Raw genomic sequence first — 27,887 nt, 5'->3', positions numbered from 1 at the left:
TTAAGATACTCTGATGAATTTTTCAGTTTGTCAGTTGAATTTTTCAGTTCTAGAGTTTGTTTGACTTTCCCTTATTATTTCAGCCTCTCTTACATTTCTCGATAGAATTCTGAATTCCTTCTCTGTGTTATCTTGAAGTTCTTTGAGCTTCCTCAAAATAGCTCCTTTGTATTTCCTGTCTGAAAGGTCATATATCTCCTTCACTTCCAGAGTGGTCAGTGGTGCCTTTTTTAGTTTCTTGAGGTCATGTTTTCCTGGATGTTCTTGGTGCTTGTAGATGTTCTTTAATGTCTGGACATTAAAGAGTTAATTATTTATTTTAATCTTCTCATTCTGGGCTTATTTGTACCATCCTTCTTGAGAAGGCTTTTCATGAAGTCAAAAGGGATTGAATGTTGTAACCTAAGCCTATGGTCACTATACTATTTCAGCACTAGTGGGATCCCTAAGCCCAGGAATACTATGACTCTTGGAGACTCCTTAGTACACTGCTATGATGTACTTTATTAAGATAAAGGAGAATTCCCTAGGTTACCAGACAAAGTCTTTCATGCTCTTCCCTCTCTTTCTCTTAATTACAAAGGGTCTCTTTCTGTGTAATGCTCCCTGGAGTTGGGGAAACAGTGACATGGACACTGTCATGGTCACCATAGCTGGCACTGTGTAGAGTTGCACCTCAAGCCTTGCAGAGCAGCCCAGTACTGGGGCTTGCCTAAGGCCTGTGGCCACTGCTGCCTGGCTGCTGCTGCTATTTATTCATGGCCCAGGACCACTTTAGTGAGCAAATTGTGAATTCTGCTAGGGACTGGGTCTGTCTCATCAGGGCAACAGCTTCCCTTCTGGCTAAGGGTGGGTCTAGAAATGCTGTCCCTGATGAAAGATGTATATTCTTGGGCTTCAGGAATCTGCCTGTTTTTTTGTTTTACTGTGGCTGAGCTAGTACCTAAGTTTTAAGATACAGCCCTCTGTATTCCTCCCTTTCCTTCCTCTAAGTGGAGTTACACTGCCTGGAAGTGGTGGAGGGATGACACAGACACTCTATTGGCCACCATAGCTGGTGTTACACTGGGTCATACCCCAGGTCAACTGACCGCTGAGAAGAGTGTATATAGCACCAGGGCTTGCCCTAGGACTGCAGTGCTTGTGGCCTGACTGCCACTCACATTTATTTAGTGCCCCAGGTCACTTCAGCCAGCCTATAGTGAAGCCACCTGGATTCGAGTTATTCCTCCTGAGCTGAAGAATTCTGCTCTGCCTCAGGGCTGGTGTAAATGCTCCTTCTCTGGGTGCTAGTGGAATTCTGTCCTGTGCCATGACAGAGCAGTTCTCAGTTTCAAAGCAGAGTTCTATACTCACTTCACTCTTTCTCCCACAAACCCACAGATTCTCTTTCTGTGCTGTGCTGTCCGGGGTTGAGGGGAGGGATGGTAGAGGCAATGCAAGACTGTCTTTCCTACCCTTTTGAATGCCACTTTCCTTGATATTATGCTCAAACCAGGTACTGTGATCACTCAACTAATTTTATGGTTCCTAGGAAGGTGCATGGACAGTTGTTTAATATGGTGTTCCTGTGGGGAGGATGATCGCTGGAAGGCTCTACTTGGCCAACTTGCTCGGCCTTCTCCAATAATGTATATTTAAGACCATTCATGGCAGCATTTGTTATAGTAGCAAGAAATGAAAACAACTTAAATGTCCCAAATAGGGGATTAATTAATACATAATAACACATTGATGCAATTGAATACTATGTAACCATTTAAAATGATGATAGTATATCCTTATGAACTTGAAAAATTGTTCATATCTTTTGCGTGAAAAAGATAACTAAAATTAGCATATATGTTAGATAAATTTCCCATTCTTTAGAAAAATATATTTATCAATGACTATAATTCTCATAGGATATAGACTGAAATGTTAATAGAAAGGTAGTAATTTTTCTTAAATATTTCATGTCACTTGCAATGAGTATGGATTATGTAATAAAATAGTATTTTTTTAAGCAGTAGAAACTTACACACAAAATTTATAAACATTTAAGTTAAAATTAAGGGTAAATAGTAATAAAATTTGTTTAGTAATACAGAAAATGGATATTGTATACTAAACATAACTAATCAGGATATAATAATGTATGTTATTAATTCTGGTCCAAAAAAGGAAGCATGTTCAACAGAATGTTATGGTTATCTCTCACTCATGGGATTAGGAATTATTTTTTTTTTTTTTTTTTTTTTGAGACGGAGTCTTGCTCTGTCACCCAGGCTGGAGCGCAGTGGCCGGATCTCAGCTCACTGCAAGCTCCGCCTCCCGGGTTCACGCCATTCTCCTGCCTCAGCCTCCCGAGTAGCTGGGACTACAGGCGCCCGCCACCTCGCCCGGCTAGTTTTTTGTATTTTTTAGTAGAGACGGGGTTTCACCGTGTTAGCCGGGATCGTCTCTCGATCTCCTGACCTCGTGATCCGCCCATCTCGGCCTCCCAAAGTGCTGGGATTACAGGCTTGAGCCACCGCGCCCGGCCTAGGAATTATTTTTATTCCCCTCTCTCTCTATACATATTATTTTGTAGTGTTCAGTTTTCTGTTCCTGAGCGTGTATTAATTGCATTAACTGTAATTACGTATATAGTAAAAACATTTTGGAGCAGCCTTAACCTATATTCTAAAAATATTTCAAACTGTTGGAGGCAGCAAATAGCTGAATTACTGATGGTTCTGCAGAAACCTCACTTCTTGCCTCCTCAAGAAAGAATTTGACTGAGAAGCACAAGGCAGTAAAAGAGACTGAGGTAGGTTTCAGAGCAGGCGTGGAAGTTTATTAAAAAGCTTTAGAGCAGGAAATAAAAGAAAGTACACTGGAAGAGACCCAAGTGGGCACTTTGGAGGTCAAGTGCCCTGTTTAACCTTGATCCTATGATTTTATGTACTGGTCCACTTCTGGCGGCTTGCATCACTCTTCCCATGATTCTTCCCTTTGGGTGGGCTGCCCTGTGTGCACGGTGCCCTCCTTACACTTGGGAAGTAAGCACACGCAGTGTGTTTAGGAAGTTGTACACATGCCCATCTGAGACTTTCTTCACTTTTCTGGGGGCATTCGAAGGTCATACTCTGTCATTTTGTCTCTTAATGCTCATCCTCGAGCTCACTTGATTATTTCCTGATATTTTATTGGAAGCTAGTTACCAATTTCAAGTGTTTTTATCTGTTTGGGAAATTGCCACTTCCTGGTACCTGTGACCAGTGATTACTTTAGTGTGACAACTGTGGACCATCAGGAAATTGCCTTTCCCTGGTGTGGGCTGCAAATTATTTTTAAAGAGGCAGTGTGATAACTGCCAAACCCATCACCTGATGGCTGCCTGACATTCCTGGCAGTGTGTCCGGAATTGGTGGGTTCTTGGTCTCACTGACTTAAAGAATGAAGCTGCAGATTCTTATGGTGAGTGTTACGGTTCTTAAAGATGGTGTGTCTGGAGTTTGTTCCTTGAGATGTGCAGACGTGTCCAGAGTTTCTTCCTTCTTGTGGGTTTGTGGTCTTGCTGGCTTCAGGAGTGAAGCTGCAGACCTTTGCGGTGAGTGTTACAGCTCATAAAGGTGGCGCATCTGGAGTTGTTCATTCCTTCCGGTGGGTTTGCGGTCTCGCTGACTTCAGGAGTGAAGCTGCAGACCTTTGCGGTAAGTGTTACAGCTCATAAAGGCAGTGCGGACCCAAAGAGTGAGCAGCAGCAAGATTTATTGCAAAGAGCAAAAGAACAAAGCTTCCAGCGTGGAAGGGGACCCAAGTGGGTTGCCCCAGCTGGTTTGGGCAGCCTGCTTTTATTCCATTATCTGACCCCACCCACATCCTGCTGATTGGCCCATTTTACAGAGAACTGATTGGTCTGTTTTGACAGGGTGCTGATTGGTGCATTTATAAACCTTTAGTTGGTCACAGAGTGCTGATGGTGTGTTTACAATCCTTTAGCTAAACATAAAAGTTCTCCAAGTGCCCCCCAGATTAGCTAGACACAGATCACTGATTGATGCATTTACAAACCTTGAGCTAGACACAGAGTGCTGATTGGTTTGTTTACAAACCTTGAGCTAGACACAGAGCACTGATTGGTGTATTTACAATCCTTTAGCTAGACATAAAAGTTCTCCAAGTCTCAACCCGACTCAGGAGCCCAGCTGTCTTTGCCTAGTGAATCCTGTGCCAGGGCTGCGGGTAGAGCTTCCGGTCAGTCCCCCGCCGTGTGCCTGCACTCCTCAGCCCTTTTGCAGTTGATGGGACCAGGCGCCCTGGAGCAGGGAGCGGTGGCTGTTGGGGAGGCTCCGGCCGTGCGGGAGCCCAGGGGGTGGGGAGGGGGGTGGGTTGGGGGTGGACTCAGGGGCTCAGGCATGGTGGGCTGCAGGTGCCAAGCCCTGCTCAGTCGGGAGGTGGCTGAGGCCCGGTGAGAATTCAAGCACAGCTCCGGGTGGGCCGACAATGCTGGGAGACCCAGCACACCCTCAGCAGCTGCTGGCCCAGTTGCTAAGCCCCTCATTGCCTGGGGCCAGCAGCACCCGCCAGCTGCTCCAAGTGTGGGTTCCAGCTGCGTGCACCATGCGCCGCCCCAGTTCCCGCCCGCGCCTCTCCCTCCATACCTCCCCGCAAGCAGAGGGAGCCGGCTTTGGCCTCGGCCAGCCCAGAGAGGGACTGCCACAATGCGGTGGCAGACTGAAGGACTCCTCAAGTTTGGCCAGAGTAGACGCTGTGGCCTGAGGAGGTGTTGAGAGCGAGTGAAGGCTGCTAGCACGTTGTCACCTCTCAGCAGGGGTGGGTTGAAAGGGGTATTCTCCTGCCTTGCCATATTTTTACTTAATGAACAGGAATGCAATCTCTATTGTACTTTGCAATAAAATATCAGGAATAAAAATATCTGTGCGTGGTGGTGCATACTTGTGGTCCCAGCTACTCCAGAGGCTGAAGTGGGAAGATCATGTGAGCCCAGGAGATCAAAGCTGTAGTGAGCTGTGATTGTGCCATTGTATTCCAGCCTAGGCAACAGAGCAAGACCCCATCACACACACACACGCGTGCACACACACACACGAAAAGTCACAAATAAATGGAAACACATACTGTGTTCATGAAGTGACCTAATATTGTAAAGACAGCCATACTCCCCAGAACAATTTACAGATTCAGTGCAATTCTTACCAAAATCCCAATGATGTTTCTTTGCACTTCACCCTTCCTGATTTCAGAACCTATTACAAAGCTACAGTAATTAACTGTATGGTGCTGGCATAAAGATAGAAATGTAGACTTAGTGGAACAGAGTAGAGAACCGAGAAGTTCTCATATGTGTACTCAAATAATCTGCATGGGTTTGTATCAAGGCTACAAAATGGGAAAGAATAATCTCTTCAGCAAATGGTATTGGGAAGACAGGATAGCCACATGCTAAAGGATGAAGGTGTTCCCTTAACCTTGCCCTACATGTAAAAACTCAAAATGGATTAAAGACCTGAAACGACAAAATTCCTAGAAGCATATGTAAGGGAAAAGCTTCTTAGATTTGACTATGATTTCTTTGATATGATACCAAAAGCTCAGACAAAAATAACAAAAATAGTGAGTGGGAGTGTATCAGACTAAAAAGCTGCCCAGCAAAGGAGCAATCACCAGAGTGAAAAAGTACCCTATAGAATGGGTGAAAATATTTGCAAGCCATATATCTGATTAGGAGTTAACATCCATCATATATAAAGAACTCATACTACTCAACAACAGGAAAAAGAAAAGTATTTAAAAATGTGCAAAATATTGTAATGACATATCTCGACGGAAGTTATACAGATGGCCAAGAGTGATAGGAAAAGATGGACAACATCCCTAATCATTATGGAAATGCAAATCAAAACCATAATAGTAAATGAATTATCTTACACCATTTGGTCACTATTAAAAGAAGAAAAACAAAATAACAGGTGTTGGCAAGGATGTGGAAAAATTGCAGCTCTTGTGCACTATTTATGGAATGTAAAATGGTGTAGACACTTTGGAAAGCAGTTTGGAGGTTCTTCTCAAAATTGTTACTGTATGATCTAACAATCCCACGTCTAGGTCTCTATTCAAAAGAATTGAAAACAGGATCTTAAAGGGATATTTGTGTAATCATGATTGTAGTATTCACAGTAGCCAAGAGGTGGAAATTACCTTAAGTGTCTATCAACAGGTGAATGTGTAAAGAGAATGTGGTATACACATACAATAAAATATTATTCAGCCTTACAAAAAAAGGAAATCCTGTATATCCTACAACATGATGAACCTTGAGAATACTGTGTTAAATGAAATAAGCTTATCACACAAAGACAAATACTGCATGATCCCTCTTTGAGTAGTCAAACTCTTAGTAAAATGTTGGTTGCTAGGATCTGGGAGGAGAGAACAAACAGGATTTGTTGTTCAGTGGAACTAGAATTTCAGTTTTCAAGATAAAAGATCAGAGAAATGTTAAAAACAGTGTTCTGATAGTTTATACCACTGTTAACTTAAAATGTTTTAAGGTGATAAATTCTATGTTTTGTGTTTTTGACCACAGTAGAAAAAAGAAGGAAATGAACAAATTGTCTTTCAGAGTTTTGTTATAATTTTGCCTTTCCAGTAGCGGTATTTGATAGTTCTGGTCTTTCCACATTCTGATTAACATTTAGCATTGTCAGTCTTAAATTTCAACTTCTCTAGTACATGTGAATTGGTATTTTGTTGTGGTTACTTGCAGTTTCTTTATTACTAATGATACTGAGCATTTTTTCCTGTGATTATTGGCCTGTTTTGTATCTTTTTTTCCAAGTGCTCATTTTCTCTCCTTCTGTTTATCTTTTTTAAATTGATAATGTAAGAATGCTTCATGTATTCTACATAGAAGTTCTTTATCAGGTATATGTATTGCAGATATTATTCCCCAAGTTATGACTTGTTTTTTTTTTCTCGTTCAGTGATATCTTTTGATGACAATTTAAAAATTTTGATGAAACATAATTTCCCAATTCGTGTTCCACAGCTAGTATTTTTATGGTCTTCTCCAGGAAATCCTTGTTTATTTGAAGATTACCAAGTTATTTGCCTATGCTAAGTTTTATAATTTTTACTTTTATATTTTGTTCTATGATTTATCTCCCATTTTTTATGTGTGTGAAATACAACAGTTTAGATTGATTTTTAAAATACAGATATCTAGATATTCTAGCACCATTTGTTGAAAAGACTTTTTCATAAAAGTTATTTCCTTGGCACCTTACTAAAATATCAGTTTGCTATAATATGTTTGGTTGTGATTTTGGACTGTGTTCTTTTCTGTTACTCTCTTTGTGTACCCATATGCAAATATCATACTTTCTGATTACTTTAGCTTTATAGTAATATTGAAATGGGACAGTATGAGTCTTTTACAGTTGTTCTTTTTCTCTAGGATTGTTTTGATTATTTTCCACATAAAATTTATCAAAGGTTTAGTTAAAAACGTATTAGAATTTTAATTGTGGTTACATTGAATCTATAGATGAATTTAGGAATAATGGATATTTTAACATTTTGTCTTATCTAGGAACATGGCATCTCTCCATTTATGGAAGCCTCTGTAATTTCTCTCAGCATTGTTTTGTAGTTTTTAGAGTTTATGTATCTTTCACATTTTTAAAATAAATTTTTATAAATATTTTATGTTTTTGATGCTGTTATGTGATTTGTTTCTTGATTTATTTTTCAGATTGTTTACTATTGACATATGGAAATGATACTGAGTATTATACGTTGATTTTGTATTATGCAACATTTTTTGGTTTCTTTAGGTGTTTCTAAATAGGTGTTTATGTGGTCTGCAGACAAGGACAGATTGACTTTTTCCTTTCCAATTTGGATGCCCTTTATTTCTCTCTTGCCTAATTACTCTGTCTAGGACTTTGAGTACTAGGTTGAATAAAATGTGTAAGAGTAGACATCATTTTTCTCCTGGTTCTTAAAGGAAAAGGTTTTAGATTTTCTCCACTCAGTATGATGTTAACTGTGAGTTAGTCATATATGGCGTTTAATTGAGTTGAGGTATTTTCCTTCTATACCTAATATTTTGGGAGATTTTATTGTAAAGGCATGTGGAATGTTACTGAATGCCCCTTCAACATCTATTGAAATGATAATGTTTTTTGTGCTTAATTCTGTTAACATCATGTATTATGCTTATCAATTTTCATATATTGAACTGTTCTTGCATTCCTGTGATGAATCCCACTTGATCATGGTGAATAATCTTTTTAATGCGTTGTTGAATTAAATTTAGTAGTTTTTTTTTTTGAGACGGAGTCTTGCTCTGTAGTTCAGTGGCGCCGTCTCAGCTCACTGTACCCTCCACCACCCAGGTTCAAGCAATTCTCCCTGCCTCAGCCTCCCGAGTAACTGGGATTATAGGTGCCTGCCATCGTGCCTTCCTAATTTTTGTATATTTAATAGAGATGAGATTTTACCATGTTGGCCAGGCTGGTCTTGAACTCCTGACCTCAGGTGATCCGCCACCTCGGCCTCCCAAAGTGCTGAGATTATAGGTGTGAGCCACCATGCCTGGCCAGTTTACTAGTATTTTGTTGAGGATCTATCTTGACATCTTTGTTATCAGGGATGAGCTTGTAGTTTTCTTTTTTTGTTGTGTCCTTGTGTTGGTGTTAGAGTAATGCTGGGCTTGTAGAATGAGTTTCAAAGTATGCCTTCCTCTTTAATTTTTGGAAACATTGAATAGAATCAATATTAGTTCATTTAAAAATATTTGGAAGAATTCAGCAGCTGTGAAGCCATCAGGTCTTGGGCTTTTCTTGGATGAGATACTTCTATTACTGCTTCAATCTTATTACTCGTTACTGGAATGTTCAGATTTTCTATTTCTTTATGGTTTATTCCTGGTAATTTTATGTGTCAGGAATTTATTCATTTCTTCTAGGTTTTCCAGTTTGTTGGAGCATAATTATTTGTAATGGTCTCTGATGATCCTTTATATTTCTGTTGTATCGTTGTAGTATATCCATTTTCATCTCTGATTGTATTTTTTTGGTGCCTCTTTTTTTCTTAGTCTAGCCTAAACATTTATTGATTTTGTCTCTCCCTTTAAAATATCACTTTTCAACTCAATCTTTTGTATTGTTTTCTTAGTCTCAATTTCATTTATTTTTGTGCTAAATCTTAATTTGGGGTTTGGTTTGGTATTGCTTTTCTAGTTCCTTCAGGTGAATTTCCTTTTTCTTTTCTTTCTTTATTTTTTTCTTGATAGAGAGTCTCACTCTGTCAGCTAGGCTCAAGTGTGGTGGCATGATCACAGCTCATTGCAACGTCAGCCTGGCTACTTTTTAAATTTTTTTGTAGAGACAGGATCTTACTATGTTGCCCAGCTAGTCGTAAACTTCTGGCTCAAGTAGTCCTCCCACCTCAACCTCCCAAAGTGCTGGGATTACAAGTGGGAGCCATATACGTGGCCTACATTCAGCTGCTCTATGTCTTTTAATTGGGGAATTTAGTCCACTTACATTTAGCTTTATAGAAATATAAATAAATACTGATAAAATAAATAAATACTGATAGGTAAGGAGGTAACTATTTTTTAGTTGTAACTTTTTGCTTCCTTCTTACTGTCTTCTTTTGTGGTTAAGTGATTTTTCTCTGGTAGTATGTTTTAATTTCTTGCTTTTTAGTTTAACTATTACAGGTTTTTGGATTGTCACTACCATGAGGCTTACAAAAGATACCTTAAATTTATAACAAGTTATTTTGAACTGATGACAACTTAACTTTGATTGCAAAGAAAGAAACAAAGAAAATTGTAAAGAACTTTAAACTTTAATCCTCCCACATTTTGACTTTTGTTGTTTCAGTTTACATTGTTGATATCGTTCAGGGTCGAATTCTAATTCTACTTCTCTTGCCATTTCTACCACATCTGTGATGACTTCCTTCACTGAAGTCTTGAACCCCTTAAAGTCATCTGTGAAGATTGGAATCAACTGCCAATCTTCTGTGAATGTTGATATTTGACCTCATCCCATGAATCATGAATATTCATAATGGCATCTAGAATAATGAGTCATTTCTAGAAGGTTTTCAGTTTACTTTGTTCAGATCCATCAGAGGAATCACTAGGGCAAATACCCTTAGCCCTACAAAAAGTGCATTTCCTAAATAGTAAGACTTGAGAGGTGAAATTACTCCTTCATCCTAGGGCTGCAGAATGGATATTGTTTTAGTAGGCATGAAAACAACATTGATATCCTTCATCAGAGCCCTGGGGAGACCAGGTGTGTTGTCAGTGAGCAGTAATATTTTGAAAGGAATCTCTTTGTAAGTGGTACATCTCAACAGTGTGCTTAAAATATTTAGTAGACCATGTTGTAAACAGACGTGCTGTTATTCAGGCTTTCTTGTTCCATTTCTGGAGCAAAGGTAGAGTAGATTTAGCATAATTCCTGAGGACCCTAGGATTTTTGGAATAGTAAATGAGCATTGGCTTTAACTTAGAGTCACTACTAGCCTCTAACAAGGTACTCATTCTGTCTTTTGAGGCTTTGAAGCCAAACATTGGCTTTTACTCTCTAGTTGTAAAGGTAGTAGATGGCATCTCTTCTCCATATAAGGCTGTTTTGTCTACAGTGAAAAATCTGTTTAGTGTAGCCACCATTATCAATGATCTAGACTAAATCTGGATGACTTGCCATATAGCTTCTACATCAGGACTTACTGCTTCACCTTGTACTTCTATGTTATGGAGACAGCTTCTTTCTTCAAACCTCCAATTTCTGTTAGCTTCAAACTCTTCTTCTGCAGTTTCCTTACCTCTTTCAGCCTTTATAGAATTGAAGCTAGTCTGGGCCTTGTTCTGGAATAGGCTTTGGACAAACGGAATGTTGTCTGGTGTGATTTTCTATCCTTTACCACTAATACTTTCTCCATATCACCCATAAGTGTTCTTCATGTTTATCATTCATCTGTTCTGGAGCAGCACTTTTAATTTCCCTGAAGAACCTTTTTTTTTGGGGGGGGGGGGGTATTCTTATATTGGATAATTGTTTAGTGTGAGAGAGCAAGCTTTCAGTCTGTCTTGGCTTTTGATACATTTTCCTGGCTAAGCTTAGTCATTTTTAGCTTTTGATTGAAAATGAAAGATATGTGACTTTTCCTTTTGCTTGAACACTTAGAGTTCATTGTAGGGTAACTAATTGGTCTAACTTCAGTGTTGTTGTGTCTCAGTTAATAGAGAGGCCCTGCTAGAGGGAGAGAGACAGAGGAATGGTCAGTTATGGCGCAGTCAGAATATACAAAACAATTTATCAATTAATTTTGTCATCTTAAATGAGTATGGTTTGTAGTGCACCAAAGCAATAATAATATCAAAGATCACTGATCACCATAGTAGATATAGTAATAATGAAAAGGTCTGAAATATTCTGAAAATTATTAAAATGTGACTATGCCCATGACGTGGGCACATGTTGTTGGAAAAATGCTGGTAAGAGTTTCTGGACACAGGGTTGCTGGAAAACTTCAGTTTGTTAAAAAAAACACAGTGTGAAGTGTCATAGTAAAGCACAGTGGAATTGAAACAAGGTATTCTTGTATTCTGTTTAATTATTTTAATGACTTTCCAGCTATTTCTTGTTACTACAACCATTATTATTTTAGTGGTTGCTCTAGGAATTAGTGTCCTCTTTAAGTTGTCATCATATGCCTAGAGGGCAGTACTTTATCACCTCATATGAAATATGAAGAACCTTGCTATAGCATAATTTTAATTAGCCCCCATCCTTTGTTCTTTTTCATTATATATTTTACATCTACACTCATAATTTACTCCACAGTGCCATGCTCATTGGTGCATTAAACACCCTTTCTTAAAGAAATAAAGAACAGAAAAAAATTGTTTACGCTCATACATTTACTTAGTATTTTCAGTACTCTTCATTATTTTTTGTAGGTACAAATTTTAGTTTTGTGGTCATTTTTCTTCATTCTGAAGAACTTTCTTTAGGATTCTGTGTATTGCCAATTTTCTTTCTTTCTTTCTTTCTTTTAATTTGCTTTATTTTATTTTATTTTATTTTTTTGAGACGGAGTCTTGCTCTGTTGCCCAGGCTGGAGTGCAGTGGCATGATTTTGGCTCACTGTAACCTCTGCCTCCCGGGTTCAAGCAGTTCTCTGCCTCAGCCTCCCAAGTACCTGGGATTACAGGTGCCTGCCAGCATGCCTGCCTAATTTTTGTATTTTTAGTAGAGATGGGGTTTCACCATTTTGACCAGCCTGGTCCTGAACTCCTGACCTCATGATCCACCCACCTCAGCCTCCCAAAGTGTTGGGATTACAGGCGTGAGCCACTGTGCCCGGCCTATTGCCAATTTTCTTGTGACAAATTATCCGACCTTTTTATTCTCTGAAAATATTTTCATTTACTGCCAAGTTTGAAGGATATTTCATTGATGTAGAATTGCTCTACTTTTTCTTTTAGTACTTTAAAAATTGTTTTATTTTCCTCTTGCCTCTGTTTTTAATCAGAAGTCAGCTTCCACTGTATAATTGATCCCTTCTATGTAATGCATCTTTTTACATAGTCTTGTGCTTTTATAGTATTCAGTTATTTGGCTTTTTGTTTAAAATAGATAACATCTCAAGTCTATTACCTTTTCACAGCCCACTCTTCTTGCTTTGCTTAGTTTAAATTTTATTTACAGTCATAGTTATTAATCCCTCCACAACCTCCTGACTTCTTTACCTCTTTATTTGCTTATTGACACTACAACACTGGTTAAATCCAACATAACTGCTTCTCCATTCCTATTTTTAAGCAGGTGAATGTGGCTGATGAAAAAAAAGAAACCTACACTGGTCTCATTTTAAATTCATGAGCACGAATCTCATTTGTGCCCTTATTCTTTCTTGCCTTGCAATCATTAAATTTTTCCTGTTATGTTATCTGCTCCACTCTTCTGATCAACTCTTTTATACTTCCTTCACTTTCATTTAGCATATGTTTTTCACATCTTTTCTCTTAGCTCATGACCATAGTACTCCACTGAAAAAATTGAGGAAATCAAAAGAGATGTTTTGTAATATCCTGTTATCACATACATTCATAACTTGTATCTATGCATGTATATTTTATATTTTCTTCTGTTACCGTGGATGAAATACCCATGTATCCAGGTAAAGCAAGTCCTTTATGTGTGCATTGTAACCAACTTCTTCTAGACAATTTCATTTTATTGCTTTGGCAATTTTACACTTTCTCTCTGTACCATCACATTTTTACTCTTTATATGATCATTCTTATTATCATACACCTTTGTCATTATCTCTCTCATCTTAAAAAAGAGATAAAGCAAGTCATTGATCTTACATTCCATTTTAGGCAGTACTCTTTTCTCCTGCTTATTTTTTTTACAGCAAAACTTTATAAGAGGGTTGACTGTTGGCTGTCTACATTTTTCCCTCTCTTTTTTTCTTTTCTTTTCTGAGACAGAATCTCACTCTGGTGCCCAACGTGGAGTGCAGTGGCACGATCTCAGCTCACTTCAACCTCTGCCTCCTATGTCCAAGCGATTATCTCACCTCAGCCTTCCAAGTAGCTGGGATTACAGGCACCTACTACCATGCCCAGCTAATTTTTGTATTTTTAGTAGAGACGGGGTTTCACCGTGTTGGCCAGGCTGATCTCGAACTCCTGACTTAAGGTGATCCGCCCGCCTTGGCCTACCAAAGTGCTGCGATTACAAGCACTGCACCCAGCCATCATTTTTTAAAAACACTTCTTTACTTGGCTTGTTAGAACACCAAAGTTTGTTGATTTTTTTTTTCTACGTTTTTGGCTTTTCTCAGTCTTTTTGCTGTGTAAGTAAATCTTCTGAGTATCTCTCCTTAGATCTCTTCTTTTTTCACTCTACCCTCATTCTCTTGATTATTTCCATCCATGTTCATGGTTTTAAGTGTCATCTCCATGTCAATGACTTTTAAATGCATATTTCTGTGTAGTCCTCCTTTCTGAACTCTTGTCCATCATATTCAAAAGCATGCTAATGACCATTTTTATATTTAATGAGATCTCACACTTAATTTTGCCAAAAGCACCCTCATAATATTTTGCCTCCCCGCCACTGTCCCTGGCAAATGCTGCATCTCTTAATTTTTTTCTCCGTCTTGTTTAGTGGTAACTCCACTATTCCAGTTGTCAGGCCAACGATGTTAGTGTAGTTCTATGTTCTCTTCATTTCATGGCGATATCTGATTTATCAGCAAATTCTTTTGGCATTGTCTTTATAAAACACTTTTTACCAGAAAACACTTTATAACACACTTTGTACCACATCACCACTGTCACCACCCTGCTCCCTGACTATATTATCTTTCACTTGTATTATTAACTGGTCTTTTTTTTTTGTGTTTTTGGCTCTGCCTTCATTTTTATACAGCAACACAGTGATTGTGTTATATTTTAGGTTAGAGAGTGTTACTCTTCTGTTTAAACCTTCCAGTTTAACTTCTGACTTGCTTCAGAGTGAAAGCTAAAACCTTTATACTATAACAGAAGATTTGCCATCCATTGCTGCTGACCATATCTTCTGCTCAGCTTGTCTTTGGTTTATTTCCAGTCATCATGGCTTCTTTGCTATCATCAAATATTATGAGCATATTCCTATTCCTGCAGTTTCAAGCATGCTATATAATACTTACTTTATTTTATTTGCAGTCTAAGAACCATTGGTGCCCAAATATAGGTGCCCAAATACAGAGCTTTTTTCTTTTTGTTGTAAGCACTGAGTATGCAGCAAATTGTCCTAGCACATAGTAGGCACTCAGGATTCAGTTTTCCTTTTAATAAGTGAGTTCCTCTTTCACCTATTTTTCTTAAACTTGTTTTCAGATCCGTGATTCTAACTGCAACTATGAGGCCTTTATGAACATTATTAAATTGAGTGACAATATTGGAGAGCTAGAAGCAGTCAGAGATAAGGCAGCAGAAGAATTACAGTATCTTAGATCTCTAGATACAGCTGGTGATGGTAAGTAATGTATTTAAAGTATTTTTTGAAGGATTATTATATCTTCAAAACTTTGGTTAATTTACCTAAATGTCATTTTCTGCTATTAATGTTTTCACTTTAATTAAATCTTCCTTATTAGATTAACATGTGCTTAGTTAGAGTAAAAGGATTATTTTCAGAATGTGAGAATGTGATTATTGTAATTATCCCTAGAGTGGAGGTAATTGGCATGGTTTACTTTTAATTAAATAATTTCACTGTATAATTTCAGATGGTTTCTTTTATTGAATAAAATAATTGCTGTATTGTTGGTTATTTTGTTAAATTACAGTAAGTGCATGTTTAAAGTATTTAATAAATAACATTACCACTTTCTAGTTCATGATTTGTTTGCTTTTAGATATCAACACTATCAAAAATCAAATAAATAGCTTACTATTCGTAAAGAAGGTATGTGACTCAAGAATACAGCGATTGCAGTCAGGCAAAGTAAGTAAAGTACTTTTGAATTAATGTAATTAATGTTTAGTTATAAATACTTCATAGGGATTAAAATGCACAGTAAAGGACAAAAAGTAGGACATTTCCCAGTGCAGCACTTTACAAGAGGACTTTAAAAAGAGTTTTCTTTTCGACAATGTGATATAAATATTTGTTAAAACATGCCAAAAAGGTTAACTAAAGTGCTGCCTGAAAAATGTTAAAGTAATTGAAGATTTTATTTTATTCCTTGATTTATTTATGCACTTACTTGGGTATCGTTTTCAAAATTTACATTTATTCAGTTTTGTGAGTTGGGTGCTTTTTAGAAGAGCCAAGTAGACAAACTCTTTTCATGGAGTTTACATTTTAGTTGCAGAGTCAGGAAATAAATCAATAAGCAAATTGATGCATAATATCAGGTGGTGATATCTACTGCAAAAAAACAGTAATAAAGCAAAGTAGCGTATAGAAAATGTCTTGGACTGGTTTAGATAGGTGCTGAGAGGTTTGATGACACTTGATTGTAGTGAGATCTAAATAACATGAGGCAGTTAGTCCTGTGCTGTATTTTTGCTTGCCTTTGAAGTATCGATCTTACAGGCAGTCATGAGAGCAGATGCAGGAGCACTAAGGTAAGAATGTCTTTGGTGAATTGGAGGAGGTCGTTGTGATTGGTATGGAATGAATGAGCTATTGTGCTAGGAATGAAGTCATAGAAGAACCGGGGGGTTAGATCTTATATGGTCATATATGGTCTTACTGGCCATAGTAAGAGTTTTATTCTAATTATGATGAAAGTCAATTGGAGATTTGCCCTGGCAAGTGACATTACCTGACTTACGAGCTAAAAGTTAAAATTATTGTCTTTATTCTTTGTGAAGAATAGACACAAAGTATGAGACAATATGGGTAAGAATGGAAACTGAAAGATTATTTGCGATAACTCCTGATTTAAAACTAGGTAAGAGATGTCTATGGAGGTTGTGAGAAGCGATTAGAGACTGGATATAGTGCTAGTAGGATTTTCTTAATGGAGTGAATATGGGGTGAGAAGGAAAAAAAAATAACTCAAGGACAATTTCAGGGTATTTTGGTTTGAGCAACTGTATAAATAGTGGTGCTGTTTACTGAATTGGGTAACACAGAGAGAGGAGGAGGTTTGGAAAAGAGAATTGAGTTTTGGGTATTTTAATTTGATATCCCTGTTTGACATTCAAGTAGACATGCTACTTGGTAATCTTGAGTTCTAAGGAAAAGTTAGTGATGGAGACGAATTTTGTAAATTCTCAACAATTATCAGATGTTTAATGAGAGACTGGATGATGTTATCTAAAAGAGCGTGTGTAAGTAGGAATGCATTGGTGACTTGGTCCTACTACACTTCAGTGAATAGAGTTTAAGACAAAGTAAAGAGTCTAGCCAAAGAAACAGAGTAAATAGCCAGTGAGATTGGAGGAAAACCTGAGCATGTGATATTGAAGCAGGATATTTCCCTGACCCCTTCGCAGGACTTGCAGCAGGGGTGCCTGGTTTACTCATCCTGCCATTCCCAACTTCTTGTGGTGGGGGGCGTGCAAGCAAACGAGTGAGAACTTGAGTGAAGGAGTGCTGGAACAAGCCTGCCACTTCGGTACTGGCGAGATCAAACTCCACTCACTCGGACCCACTGTATTCCACCCATCACAACAGGGAGTGCACAAGTGAGTGGGTGGAGGAACTGGCCCAGATGCATTAGTGCTGGCAAGAGCAAACCCTGTTCAGGCCCTACAGCTGTCCAGTTGGGGGTGCCTGTGACTCCCAAAGCCCCAGAAGGTGTGTGACAGTGCTCTCTTAGCTCTGCTGTCTGTGGATGGCTTTAAGGGTTAACAGCTCAGTGGACCATTTGCCTTTTTGCATGAGGCAGCTGCCCTCCGCCGGTGAGGGCAAAGGGCCAGTGTGACAGCCTTTTGTGTCTGCACTCGTGGCTTCTGACCTCTTATTTGGCATCCAGGAAAAATGAAGTTGCATCAATGAGTTGAAAGATGGTAAATACTGGAGATTTTATGGCCGATGAAAGTGGCTCTCAGTGGGAAGGGGAGCTGAAAAGGGGAATGGGGCAGGTAGGTAATCTTCCCCTGAAGTCCGACTGTCTCCATTTGGATTCTTTCTGAAGTTATGCCATCAAGCTGTCCCTTTGAAGTCCAGCTTCTCTCCAATATCCAGCCGTAGTCCTGGCTATCAACTGAGTCTGGGGTTTTTATAGGCACAGAATGCGGTGGTGTGCGGCCATGGGCGGTTTAGGAAAAGGCAACATTTGAGCAGGAAAACAGGGATGTAAGTTTTCACTTAGGGCTCCGGTCTCAGGCTTTTTGGCTTGAGGGTGGTGTTTCGCTAGGGACTGCCCTTTTCTGCCTAGAATTTTGTGCACCCTGTCCCTATCAATATCTCAGAAGCCAAATGCAAAAAGTGTTTATAAAAGGGAAAGATGAGGTGTATCAAAGGATAACATGGAGAAAGATGAAGACTGAGAATTGATCAGTGGACTTACTACCTTCCGGATTATTGGTGATCTAATGAGAACATTTTTTTGTGGAGTAGTGGAGAAAATCTTAATTGGAGTTCGTCCATGAGAGAATGAGAAGAGGTAAATTAGAAACAGGAATGATAGTTGCTCTTTAGAGAAGTTTTGCCCTAAAGGAGAGCAGAGATTTGGGGCTTTAAAGCAGGAAAAAGCATTTCTTAATACCCTTAGGTTTTTAATGAGGTCACATTTTTGCTGTGGTTTTCTGTTTTGAAAATTTATTTATGACTCTCTGGTCTTATAATTTTACAGTGTATTTAAATTCCTTAAGGAATAGAAGAATTATTTTTAAAAACCATGGTGGCACATGCCTGTAATCCCAGCTACTCGGGAGGCTGAGGCAGGAGAATCACTTGAACCTGGGAGGTGGAGGTTGCGGCGAGCCGAGATCATGCCATTGCACTCCAGCCTGGGCAACAAGAGCGAAACTCCGTCTCAAAAAAACAAACAAAAAAACACTTTAAATTTAGTTTTCTAGATGAATTATAACTTAAGAAACATTACTTGAGGGCCATATTTGTTACGTGTGTGTGTGTGTGTGTGTGTGTGTGTGTGTGTGTGTGTGTGTGTGTACCTTTGTTTTGGTTAACTATATTTTAAAACTAGTTTATATACTCATGCAAATTAGCATAGAAGAAAGATACAGTTTCACTTGTGCTTTTCTTTACTTCCTTATCTAGATCTCAGAGGTAGTGATCTTTCAGTGTCATTACTCAGTGTTTTTTCCCAGGCACTTTTTGGTATTGAATCCTTTTAAAATTTAGATATTTTGTTTGCAAGCCTGTCAATTCCATTTTGAATACAAGCTTTTATTTTTTAATGAGCTCATCATACAATGTTTTCCTTTGTAAATAAACTCAGAATCCCCACGGATTTGCAGTTACATAGCTATGTTACTTATCTTGAAATCTTAGAAACCTTTATCCTCAGTGAATTTTCCTTCCCATCCTGTATCTGTGGAGCCGCTGCTGGGCAGGATAAAGAGGTGATACAATTTGAAGAAGGGGGACTTATTAGAAATCATGTGCTGGCTCTAGATTGCTCTCTACCGGGCTTTGAAAGTCAATTCGCTGTTATTATTCAGTACTTACATGAAGGAAAATACAAATTATAGAGATGGATTTGTTTTTCTTTTTTAATTCTCTTCATTTTCCTTTATTTACCACTTATGCTTAATTTAGTATCTGCCTCTGAATATGGCAGCCTACTTCATTTACAGTAAACCTGCCTATTTTTCTTTTTTAAATAGAGGGTTCTGAAATATGGATTTGGGAATATAGAGAAGCCAGTGAAAATGAATAATTCATAGAAACATTATGGCTGTTATGGAAAGGGCAGCAGCATTTGAAAACACATAGTCATACTTACCGGCTTTGCGACTTAATAGGCAACCTTTTTCATCTTCGTTTTCCTTATCTGTTAAGTAGGCTTGGTGATACAGATCCAACAGTATTGCTGTGCAGATTAAATGAAGTAATATGTGTAATGTAACTAGCACAATGCCTGATACGTAGATGCTCTTTAAATTTTGAACCCAACTTTTCCTTTTTTTTTTTCATGTGTAGGTTGTTTCCTTGCTCTATGACTTTGAAAAGTATGTCTGAAATTCACTGTTTAGAGAGTCTGAAAAAAACACATTTTCTGTAATAATTAGAGATTTTTATTGAGTTAGGAGCAAAATTACTCTTTAGGCATATTTTGTTTTCCTAGTAATAAATAGACTTTATACATGAAAATGTTGAGTTTTTAAAATTCTTGCATATATTAAACATTTCCTTCACCCTTTTAGCCTCTGGAATGTTCATTTTCATATGGAATATATATATAGAGAGAATAATTGAAAATATAGTGATTTCTATTTATTTTATATTGAAAGAGTTGAATGCTAATATTTTTAATGTGCTAATATTTTTAATTTGCTAAGCGACACTTGGAATTTAAATTCACAGAATGTATATCTATTGGGAAACAACATGCATGAGAAGGGAAGAACTTCATCTTTACTCCATTTTAGCTTGATTTTTTTCCTTATATTTATGTAAACATCTTTAACAATGAATGATTAGATAAAATATTAACTTATATTCACTTTTGCCTGTAGGAAATAAATACTGTGAAACTTGCAGCAAACTTTGGGAAACTTTGCACAGTCCCCCTGGACAGCATTCTTGTAGACAATGTTGCACTACAATTTTTTATGGGTAGGTAGATCAATTCTGTTTAAATGATATAGCCATTGAATTTCTTTTTCCATTTTTTATTGTGGTAAAATACACATAAAATTTAGTATCTCAACTATTTTTAAGTGTATAGTTCAGTGATATTAAATGTATTCATGATGTTGTACAGAGATTACAACCATCAATATCCAGAATTATTTTTATCTTCCAAAACTGACACTCTACTCATTAAACACCAACTCTCTCCATTCCCCACACCCTCAACCCCTGCAACCCATTCTGCTTTCTGTCTCTATGATTTTGACTACTCTTAAGTACCTCATGTAGGTCGAATTGTACAGTGTTTGCCTTTTTGTGACTGGCTTACTCACTTAACATGAATATGCCCTCAAGTTTTATCCATGTTACAGCATATGTGAGAATTTCCTTCCTTTTTAATGCTGAATAATACTCGTGTGTGTGTGTGTGTGTGTACACGTGCACACACTTGCTTCTCCCATTACCTCTTCTCCCTTCCCTCCACTTTTCCTAATTTCTCTGCCTAGTACTTCCAGTACTACGTTGAACAGGAGTGGCAAACGCAGGCATCTTTGTCTTGTTCCTGATCTTAAAGAAAAGTATTCTGTCTTTCATCATTGAGTATAATATTCACTGTGGGCTTTTTCATATACAGCTTTTATTATTTTGAGGTAGTAGCCTTCTGTTCCTAGTTTATTGAGTCTTTGTCATGAAAGTGTGGAATTTTGTGAAATGCTTTTTGTGCATCAATTAAGATATGTGGTGTTTATCCTTCATTCTGTTGTGCTGTATTACATTGATTTTTTTTTTTTTGTATGTTCAACCATCTTTGGATTCCAGGAATAAATGCTACCTTAGTCATGGTATATAATCTCTAATATGCTGCTGAATTTGTTTTGCTACTATTTTATTGAGGATTTTTACGTCAATATTTATAAGGAACATTGGTCTGTAGTTTTCTTGTACTATCTTTATCTGGCTCTGTTTTCAGAATAATGCTGGCCTCATAGAGTGAGTTAGGAAGTGTTTCCTGTTTAATTTTTTGGAAAAATTTAAAAAGGATTGGTGTTACTTTTTCTTTAAATATTTGATAGAATTCACCAGTAAAGCTATTCAGGTCCAGGTCTTTTCTTTATTGAGGATTTTTGGTTACTGATTTAGTCTCCTTACTACCTATCAGTCTCCTCAGATTTTCAATTTCTTCATGATTTAGTCTTGGTAGATTTTCTGTGTTCTAGGAATTTTTCCATTTCCACTAGGATATCCGATTTATTGGCGTACAGTTGTTCATAGTACTTTTAGTTTTGTAGAGTCATTAGTAATATCCTCACTTTCACTTCCAATTTTAGTAATTTTAGTCTTTTCTCTTTCTGTCCTCCTAGATAAATGTTTGTCAATTTTGTCACTCTTTTCAAAGAATCAACTGTTGCTTTCATTGACTTTTACTATTTTTCTGTTCTCTCTTTTGTTTATCTCTGCTGTAATCTTTACTGTTTCTTTCCTTCTGCTAGCTTTGGGTTTAATTTGTTCTTTTTCTATTTCCTTACATTATACAGTTAGAAAGCTTTACAACATAAGGAAAGATGATTTGAGATTTTCCTTTTTGCTGTGTCCCATTAGTTTGGTATGTTATGTTTGTTTTAATTAATCTTTATGTATTTTCCAATTTCTCTTGTGATTTCTTCTTTGATCTATTGGTTGTGTGAGTGTGTTTTCATGTTTTCAAAGGATAAGTAGGGTAAATAAAAAGTGTGTTGTTTGATTTCCAAAAATATATGAGTTTTCCAGTTTTAATTTTGTTACTGATTTATAATTTTATCCCATTGTAGTTGGAGAAGATACTTTGCATGATATCCATTTTTAAAAACTTTATGAGATTCAATTTGTGGCCCACTGTATGGTCTGTTTTAGAAAATGTTCCATGTGTACCTGAGAAGAAGCTGTATACTGTTGTTGGAAAGTGTTCTGTATGTTTGTTAAATCTACCTGTTATATTGTGTTAAGTCCTCTATTTCCATACTCATCTTCTGTCTAGTTCTATCCGTTACTGAGAGTGGGGCATTGAAATCTCAAACTATGATTGTGGCACTATCTCTTTTTCCCTTCAAATCTGTCAGTTTTTGTTTCATATATTTTGATGATCTGTTACTAGGTATGAAAATGTTTATAATTGTTGTATCATTTTGTTATGCTGAATCTTTTATTAATATATAATAACCTTATTTATATCTTAACCTTTTTTGATTTAAAGTCTATTTTTCCTGATACTAGTATAGCTTCCCCTGCTCTATTTTGGTTGCTGTTTGCATGTGATGTGATTTTTCATCCTTTCACTTTCAATTTATTTATGTCGTTGTATCTAAAATCTTTGTAGACAGTATATCAATGGATTGATTTTTTTAATCCATTCTGCCAGTCTCTGTCTTTTGATTAGAAAGTTTAATCTATTTACATTTAAAGTAATTATTAATAAGGAAAGACTTCTGTCATCTTGTTATTTGTTTTCTACATGCTTTATATCTTTTTTGATAGTAATTTTCTACGTAACTGACTTCTTTTGTATTTAGTTGATTTTTTGTAGTAACATGTTTAAATTTCTAATTCCTCTTATGTATATTATGTAGCTATTTTTTTTTGTGGTTACTATGGGGATTACATGTAACATCCTAAATTTATAACACTGTAATTTGAAATTATATCAGCTTAATTTCAAATGCAGTCAAAACTTTGCTCCTTTACAGCTCTGTCACCATCCCTCTTTTGATGATGTCACAAAACTAAGTCTTTACAAATTGTGTGTTCAAAATATGAACTAATAGTTCTTATTTAAATGAGTTACTTTTGTAGATTATGTAGAAACCAGGATGTGCAGTAACAAAGTACAATATTTCTGGCTTTCAGATTGATAATTAATTTTTTAAAAACCATATTTGTCTTTCCAGTCACATAGAAAACAAAAAAAAATAGGAGTTACAACTCATTGTTAATAATACTAGCTTTTATAATTGCCCATATTTTTATTTTTACTGAGATATTTATTTCTTCATATGATTTCAAGGTACTAAGTTACTATCTAGTGTCCATTTGTTTAATTTACCCTTCAGCACATTTTGCAAGGCAGGTCTTATGGTAAGATGCTTCCTTTGCTTTTATCTGTGAATCCTTATTTCTCTCTCGTTGTGAAGTATAGTTTTGTCAGATATAGGAACTTGGTTGACAATATTTTTCTTTTAGCACTTTGAATATCACTCCATCACCTTCTGGCCTCCAAAGTTTCTTGAAAGAAATCCGCTGATAATCTTTTGGGTTTTTTATATGTGTTGTTTTTCTCTTTCTGCTTTTGGATGATTTATATTTTGAAAGTTGAATTATAATGTGTCTCCATGTGGATATCTTTGAATTCATCTTAGTTGGAGATTGTTGAGCTTTTTGGATATTTATATTCATGCCTTTCTTCAAATTTGGGAAATTTTCACTTATTTCTTCAAATATGATCTGACGATTTCTCTCTGTCTTCTCTTTATAGAACTCCCACATGTAACTTGGTCCTGCAGGTACCTTAGGCTCTGTTTACTCTTCTTTATATTTTTACATTCTGTTTCTCGAATCTACAACTTTTATTATTCTATCCTTACATTTGCTGATTCCTCTGCCTGCTCAAATCTACCTTAAATTTCCTTTAGTGCATTTTTTATTTTAGTTATGTACTTTTCACCTCCATCATTTTATTTTGGTTTCTTCTAGGTTTTCTATCTCTTTATTGATCTTTCCGTTTTGTTCATAGATTGTTTTCTTGACTTTCTTTACATCCTTCTTTAGTCTTTTGGGCATCTTTAAGGTAGTTATTTTAAAGTCTTCTTCTAGTAGATATTCCGTCAGGTCTTTTTTGGGGACAGTTTCTGTTGATGTATGTTGACTTTTTTTCCTCTTTGAATGGGCCACACTTGCCACATACTTTGTGTGCCTTGTTGGGTGTGTGTGTGTGTGTGTGTGTGTGTGTGTGTGTGTGTGTATGAATAACTATTTGAATCTAATAATGTAGTAACTCTGGAAATCACTTTCTTCCCTTTCCTTAGGGTTTGCTGTTCTTTATTGTTGTTACTGTTTTTATTTTTAATATGTAGGCTGTCTATGCTAAGGATCAGCCTGAGGTATAAACTTAAAGTCTTCTCAAGACTATTCTGAGCTTGTGCTTTTCCCTGGGCAGGTATAGTCACTTTCTAATTTTCCCGCATATGTGGTTGCTTTTGAATGTCCTCATTTTTAATGCATGGCTCCCAAAGGGAGAAAAAGATAAAACTGTGGGAGTCAAGGGAGAAAGGGTGCCAGTCTTCTAAATACCTTGCTCGTTACTTCAGCAAGAAGTAAAGGGGCTTGGACCAATCAAGAGATATGCAACAACAAAGGCTGCCTATATTGTGTGCACCTCTGTGATCAGAAGCAGCAGTGTGCTGTCAGAGCCTAGATTCTGAATATTTGAAGGACAAGTTGTTTTTTGTCCACCCTGGTTCCTGCTTGCTGTGTACAAGCTAATTCTGGAGTGCATGCATAGCTACTTGTTCTAGGGGTCTGGGAGTGAGGAATGGGTAGCTGCAGTTGTGCTGCAGCTGAAATGAACTGAAATTAACCAAAGCTTACTTCCCAAGCCTTCCCCTAAATATTGCAAATCTTCAGTAGATTCCAGAGTTCCAAATTAGTTACATCAGATTCTGCCATTGCACTTGCTGTGGAGGTGGAGAGAGAGAATTCTGGTGTTTCACACTCCCACATCTTCTTTGAAATTTTTAAGAATTTTAAATATTATTAAATTTTAAGTAGTTAATATTTTGCTTGCCAAATTCAGTCCTCTCTTTATTCTCTGAAATGTTTTTCTTTAGAAACCATGGAGGTAGAGCTTTATTTTGTTTTGAAGGAAATAGTTATCAAAACTAATGTGCATTTACCAAACTGCTTTTAAAATAAATTCTAGGAGATTCTAATGCAAATTAAAATTCATTGAGAAAGAGTACTTCATTGGGAACATACAATGTATAAAACCTGTTTGTATCATTTTTGTTCATGTGTACATGAGGGATTTTGTTTTTATACCATTTTAATATATATATTTTTAATTTAGATTTTACTACTATTACATTAGAATTGCTTTTATCTGGAGGACATTTTCAGTAGACCTCTATACATTTTCATTTTTGTGATAAAAATATAAATATGTGGTTTGTTGAGTCATTTTAAAAAATATGTCTAGAAATATTCATAACAGTCTTTATTGAGAACAAATGTTGAATGTTTTATGTAACAAATTTATTCACTAGAGATTTTATCATGAAAAGTGGGATTTAAAAAATTATGAAATATATTCCTTCACTTTTGTTTTTAACATAACTGTTTTTTTTTAGCATAACTAATTTACAACTATATTTTCACCTCAGGGATTTGCTAAAACATTTTCAAAATGTTGGAGTTTTAAACACTTGAAACTTTAGTCCTTCTTTACTTGTCATACAACTACATGGACCCCAAATTGTGTGACACTAATATTTATGTTATTATGGATTTTTGATTGGTAGATTACATGCAGCAAACTGGAGGTCAAGCACATCTATTCTTTTGGATGACAGTGGAAGGATACCGGGTTACCGCCCAACAGCAGCTAGAAGTTTTATTAAGTCGTCAGAGAGATGGAAAACATCAAACCAACCAAACCAAAGGTCTTTTAAGAGCAGCTGCTGTTGGAATTTATGAACAGTATTTATCAGAAAAGGTGAGAGTTTATTTTGATTACTGTTTTCTTCTTTATCAGTATTATTAATAATTTTTGTAATCCATTGCTTATGCCAGGCTGACTACCTCAAAAACGTTGTTTCCTTTAATCGATAACAATCTTCCTGTCTGTCTGTATCCTCGTTTAAGTGAAGATTCTGATGTTTAGGCAGTCAAATTATCATGTCCACAGTCATGCAAATACTAAATGACAGAATCAAGATTCAAGGTCACATATTAGATTCACCACAGGCTGAAAGTAAAAGTATAGAAAAAGATAAACCATTCAAAAATAAACAAAAGAGAGTACATATATATTTTTTAAAAATGTATATATGTTTAAATGTATGTATTAAACATATATACATTTAATAACAGCCCCCCAATGAATGAAACAAAAATTTGCAGAATTGAAGGGTAAGAGAGACAATTCAACAGTTATAGTTGGAGACTTCAATACCTCACTTGCGATAATTGATAAAACAATTAGAAAAACATCAAGGATATACAAGACTTCAGGAACATTATAACTCAATCCTATAGAAGAATATATATACTATACTATAATTCTGTAGAATGTAATACATCTGTAGTGTCTATAGAGTATATTTTATATGATTATATAGATTATTATAGAATGTATAGAATACATATATAAGAGAATTGCTTTAGAACTTATAGAATACATGTATAATAATGTAATATTCTAATAATATAATAATTCTAATATAATATTGTAATTTATGTATATATTATATGTAATATATGTAATACTGTAATACATATATGTATATTATTCTATAGACTGTTTCCTCTAATGACAGCAAAATACACATTATTTTCCAGAACACATGAAACATTCTCCCAGATAAATCGTTTGCAAGGCCATAAAAGTCATCTCCATTTAAAAGTATTGGAATAATTCTTTGATCAGAATGGAATCAAATTAGAAATCAACAAAAGGAAATTTGGGGAAACTACAAATAATCAAAAATTAAACAACATATTTCTAAATAGCCTCTGAGTCAACAAAAAGTGACAAGGAAACTAGAAAGTATTTTTAATTGAGAATGAAAATGCATTGTATCAGAATTCATGAGATGCAGCTACTTAGTGATTAGAAGAATATTTGTAGCTCTAAAAATGTGTAGGATAAAAGATCTACAATCAACAATCTTAAGTTTTTACCTTAAAAATCTAGAAATGAAAAACCCAAGCCAAACAGAAGAAGGAAAACAAAGATTATTATGAGAATCGTGAATAGAAAACAGAAAAACCATAGTGAAAATCTAAAACCAAAAGTTGGTTCTCTGAAAATATCAACAATATTGACAAACCTTTAGCTAGACTGGCCATGAAAAAATGGGAGGAGACACAGATAACCAAATTCATAAATGAAAGAGGAGACATGAATCCTGACCCTACAGAAATTAAAAGGAGTAAGCAAATACTATGATCAATTTTATGACAACAAATTAAACAACTTAAAGTGGACAAATTTTTAGACACAGATTGCCACACTAACTCAAGAAATAGAAAAGAAGATAATTTACTTAATTAGGTCTAATTTTTGCTGGCTATAGAAAAAATGCTAAAATCTTGGTCTGTGGTAAAATCATATTTTTTTAAGTATAGGACAAAAAATGTTTTTCTCTAATTTGAAATACTTTTTAAATGAAAATGGAGAAAAGGATTACAGTAAACAGAAATTTATATACTGTTTCTCTAAAATTGGTAGGTGATCTTTGACGAGGCCAAAAGCAGCCTAGAGAAGAGTTGACAGACTGACCTGAGTTGTTTGATGTTACATGTAGGTCATGGTAAAAACTCATATAGTTAACAGAATGACTC

The 27,887-nt window shown here is 36.2% G+C and overlaps 1 protein-coding gene across 10 annotated transcripts in view; it reads left to right on the top strand.

Moving 5' to 3' along the window:
* Positions 1 to 27,887, top strand: part of LOC105475640 (sorting nexin 13) — a 469,096-nt gene that overhangs the window by 77,164 nt on the left and 364,045 nt on the right. For all 10 annotated transcript variants that reach the window (XR_011622210.1, XR_011622209.1, XR_011622211.1 and 7 more), the window contains exons 10-13: positions 14,915 to 15,053; positions 15,436 to 15,524; positions 20,180 to 20,279; positions 25,844 to 26,037. Coding sequence is in view for 5 of the 10 variants with exons in the window: in XM_071094915.1 (XP_070951016.1) it covers positions 14,915 to 15,053; positions 15,436 to 15,524; positions 20,180 to 20,279; positions 25,844 to 26,037 (522 nt within the window). In the remaining 5 variants the exon portion in view is untranslated. The remainder of the gene's footprint in view (positions 1 to 14,914; positions 15,054 to 15,435; positions 15,525 to 20,179; positions 20,280 to 25,843; positions 26,038 to 27,887) is intronic.

The sequence above is a fragment of the Macaca nemestrina genome, chromosome 4, assembly GCF_043159975.1.
Source record: "Macaca nemestrina isolate mMacNem1 chromosome 4, mMacNem.hap1, whole genome shotgun sequence".
Taxonomy (NCBI): domain Eukaryota; kingdom Metazoa; phylum Chordata; class Mammalia; order Primates; family Cercopithecidae; genus Macaca; species Macaca nemestrina.
Note: the sequence above shows the minus strand (reverse complement) of the source record. Positions and strands in the feature narration are given on the sequence as shown.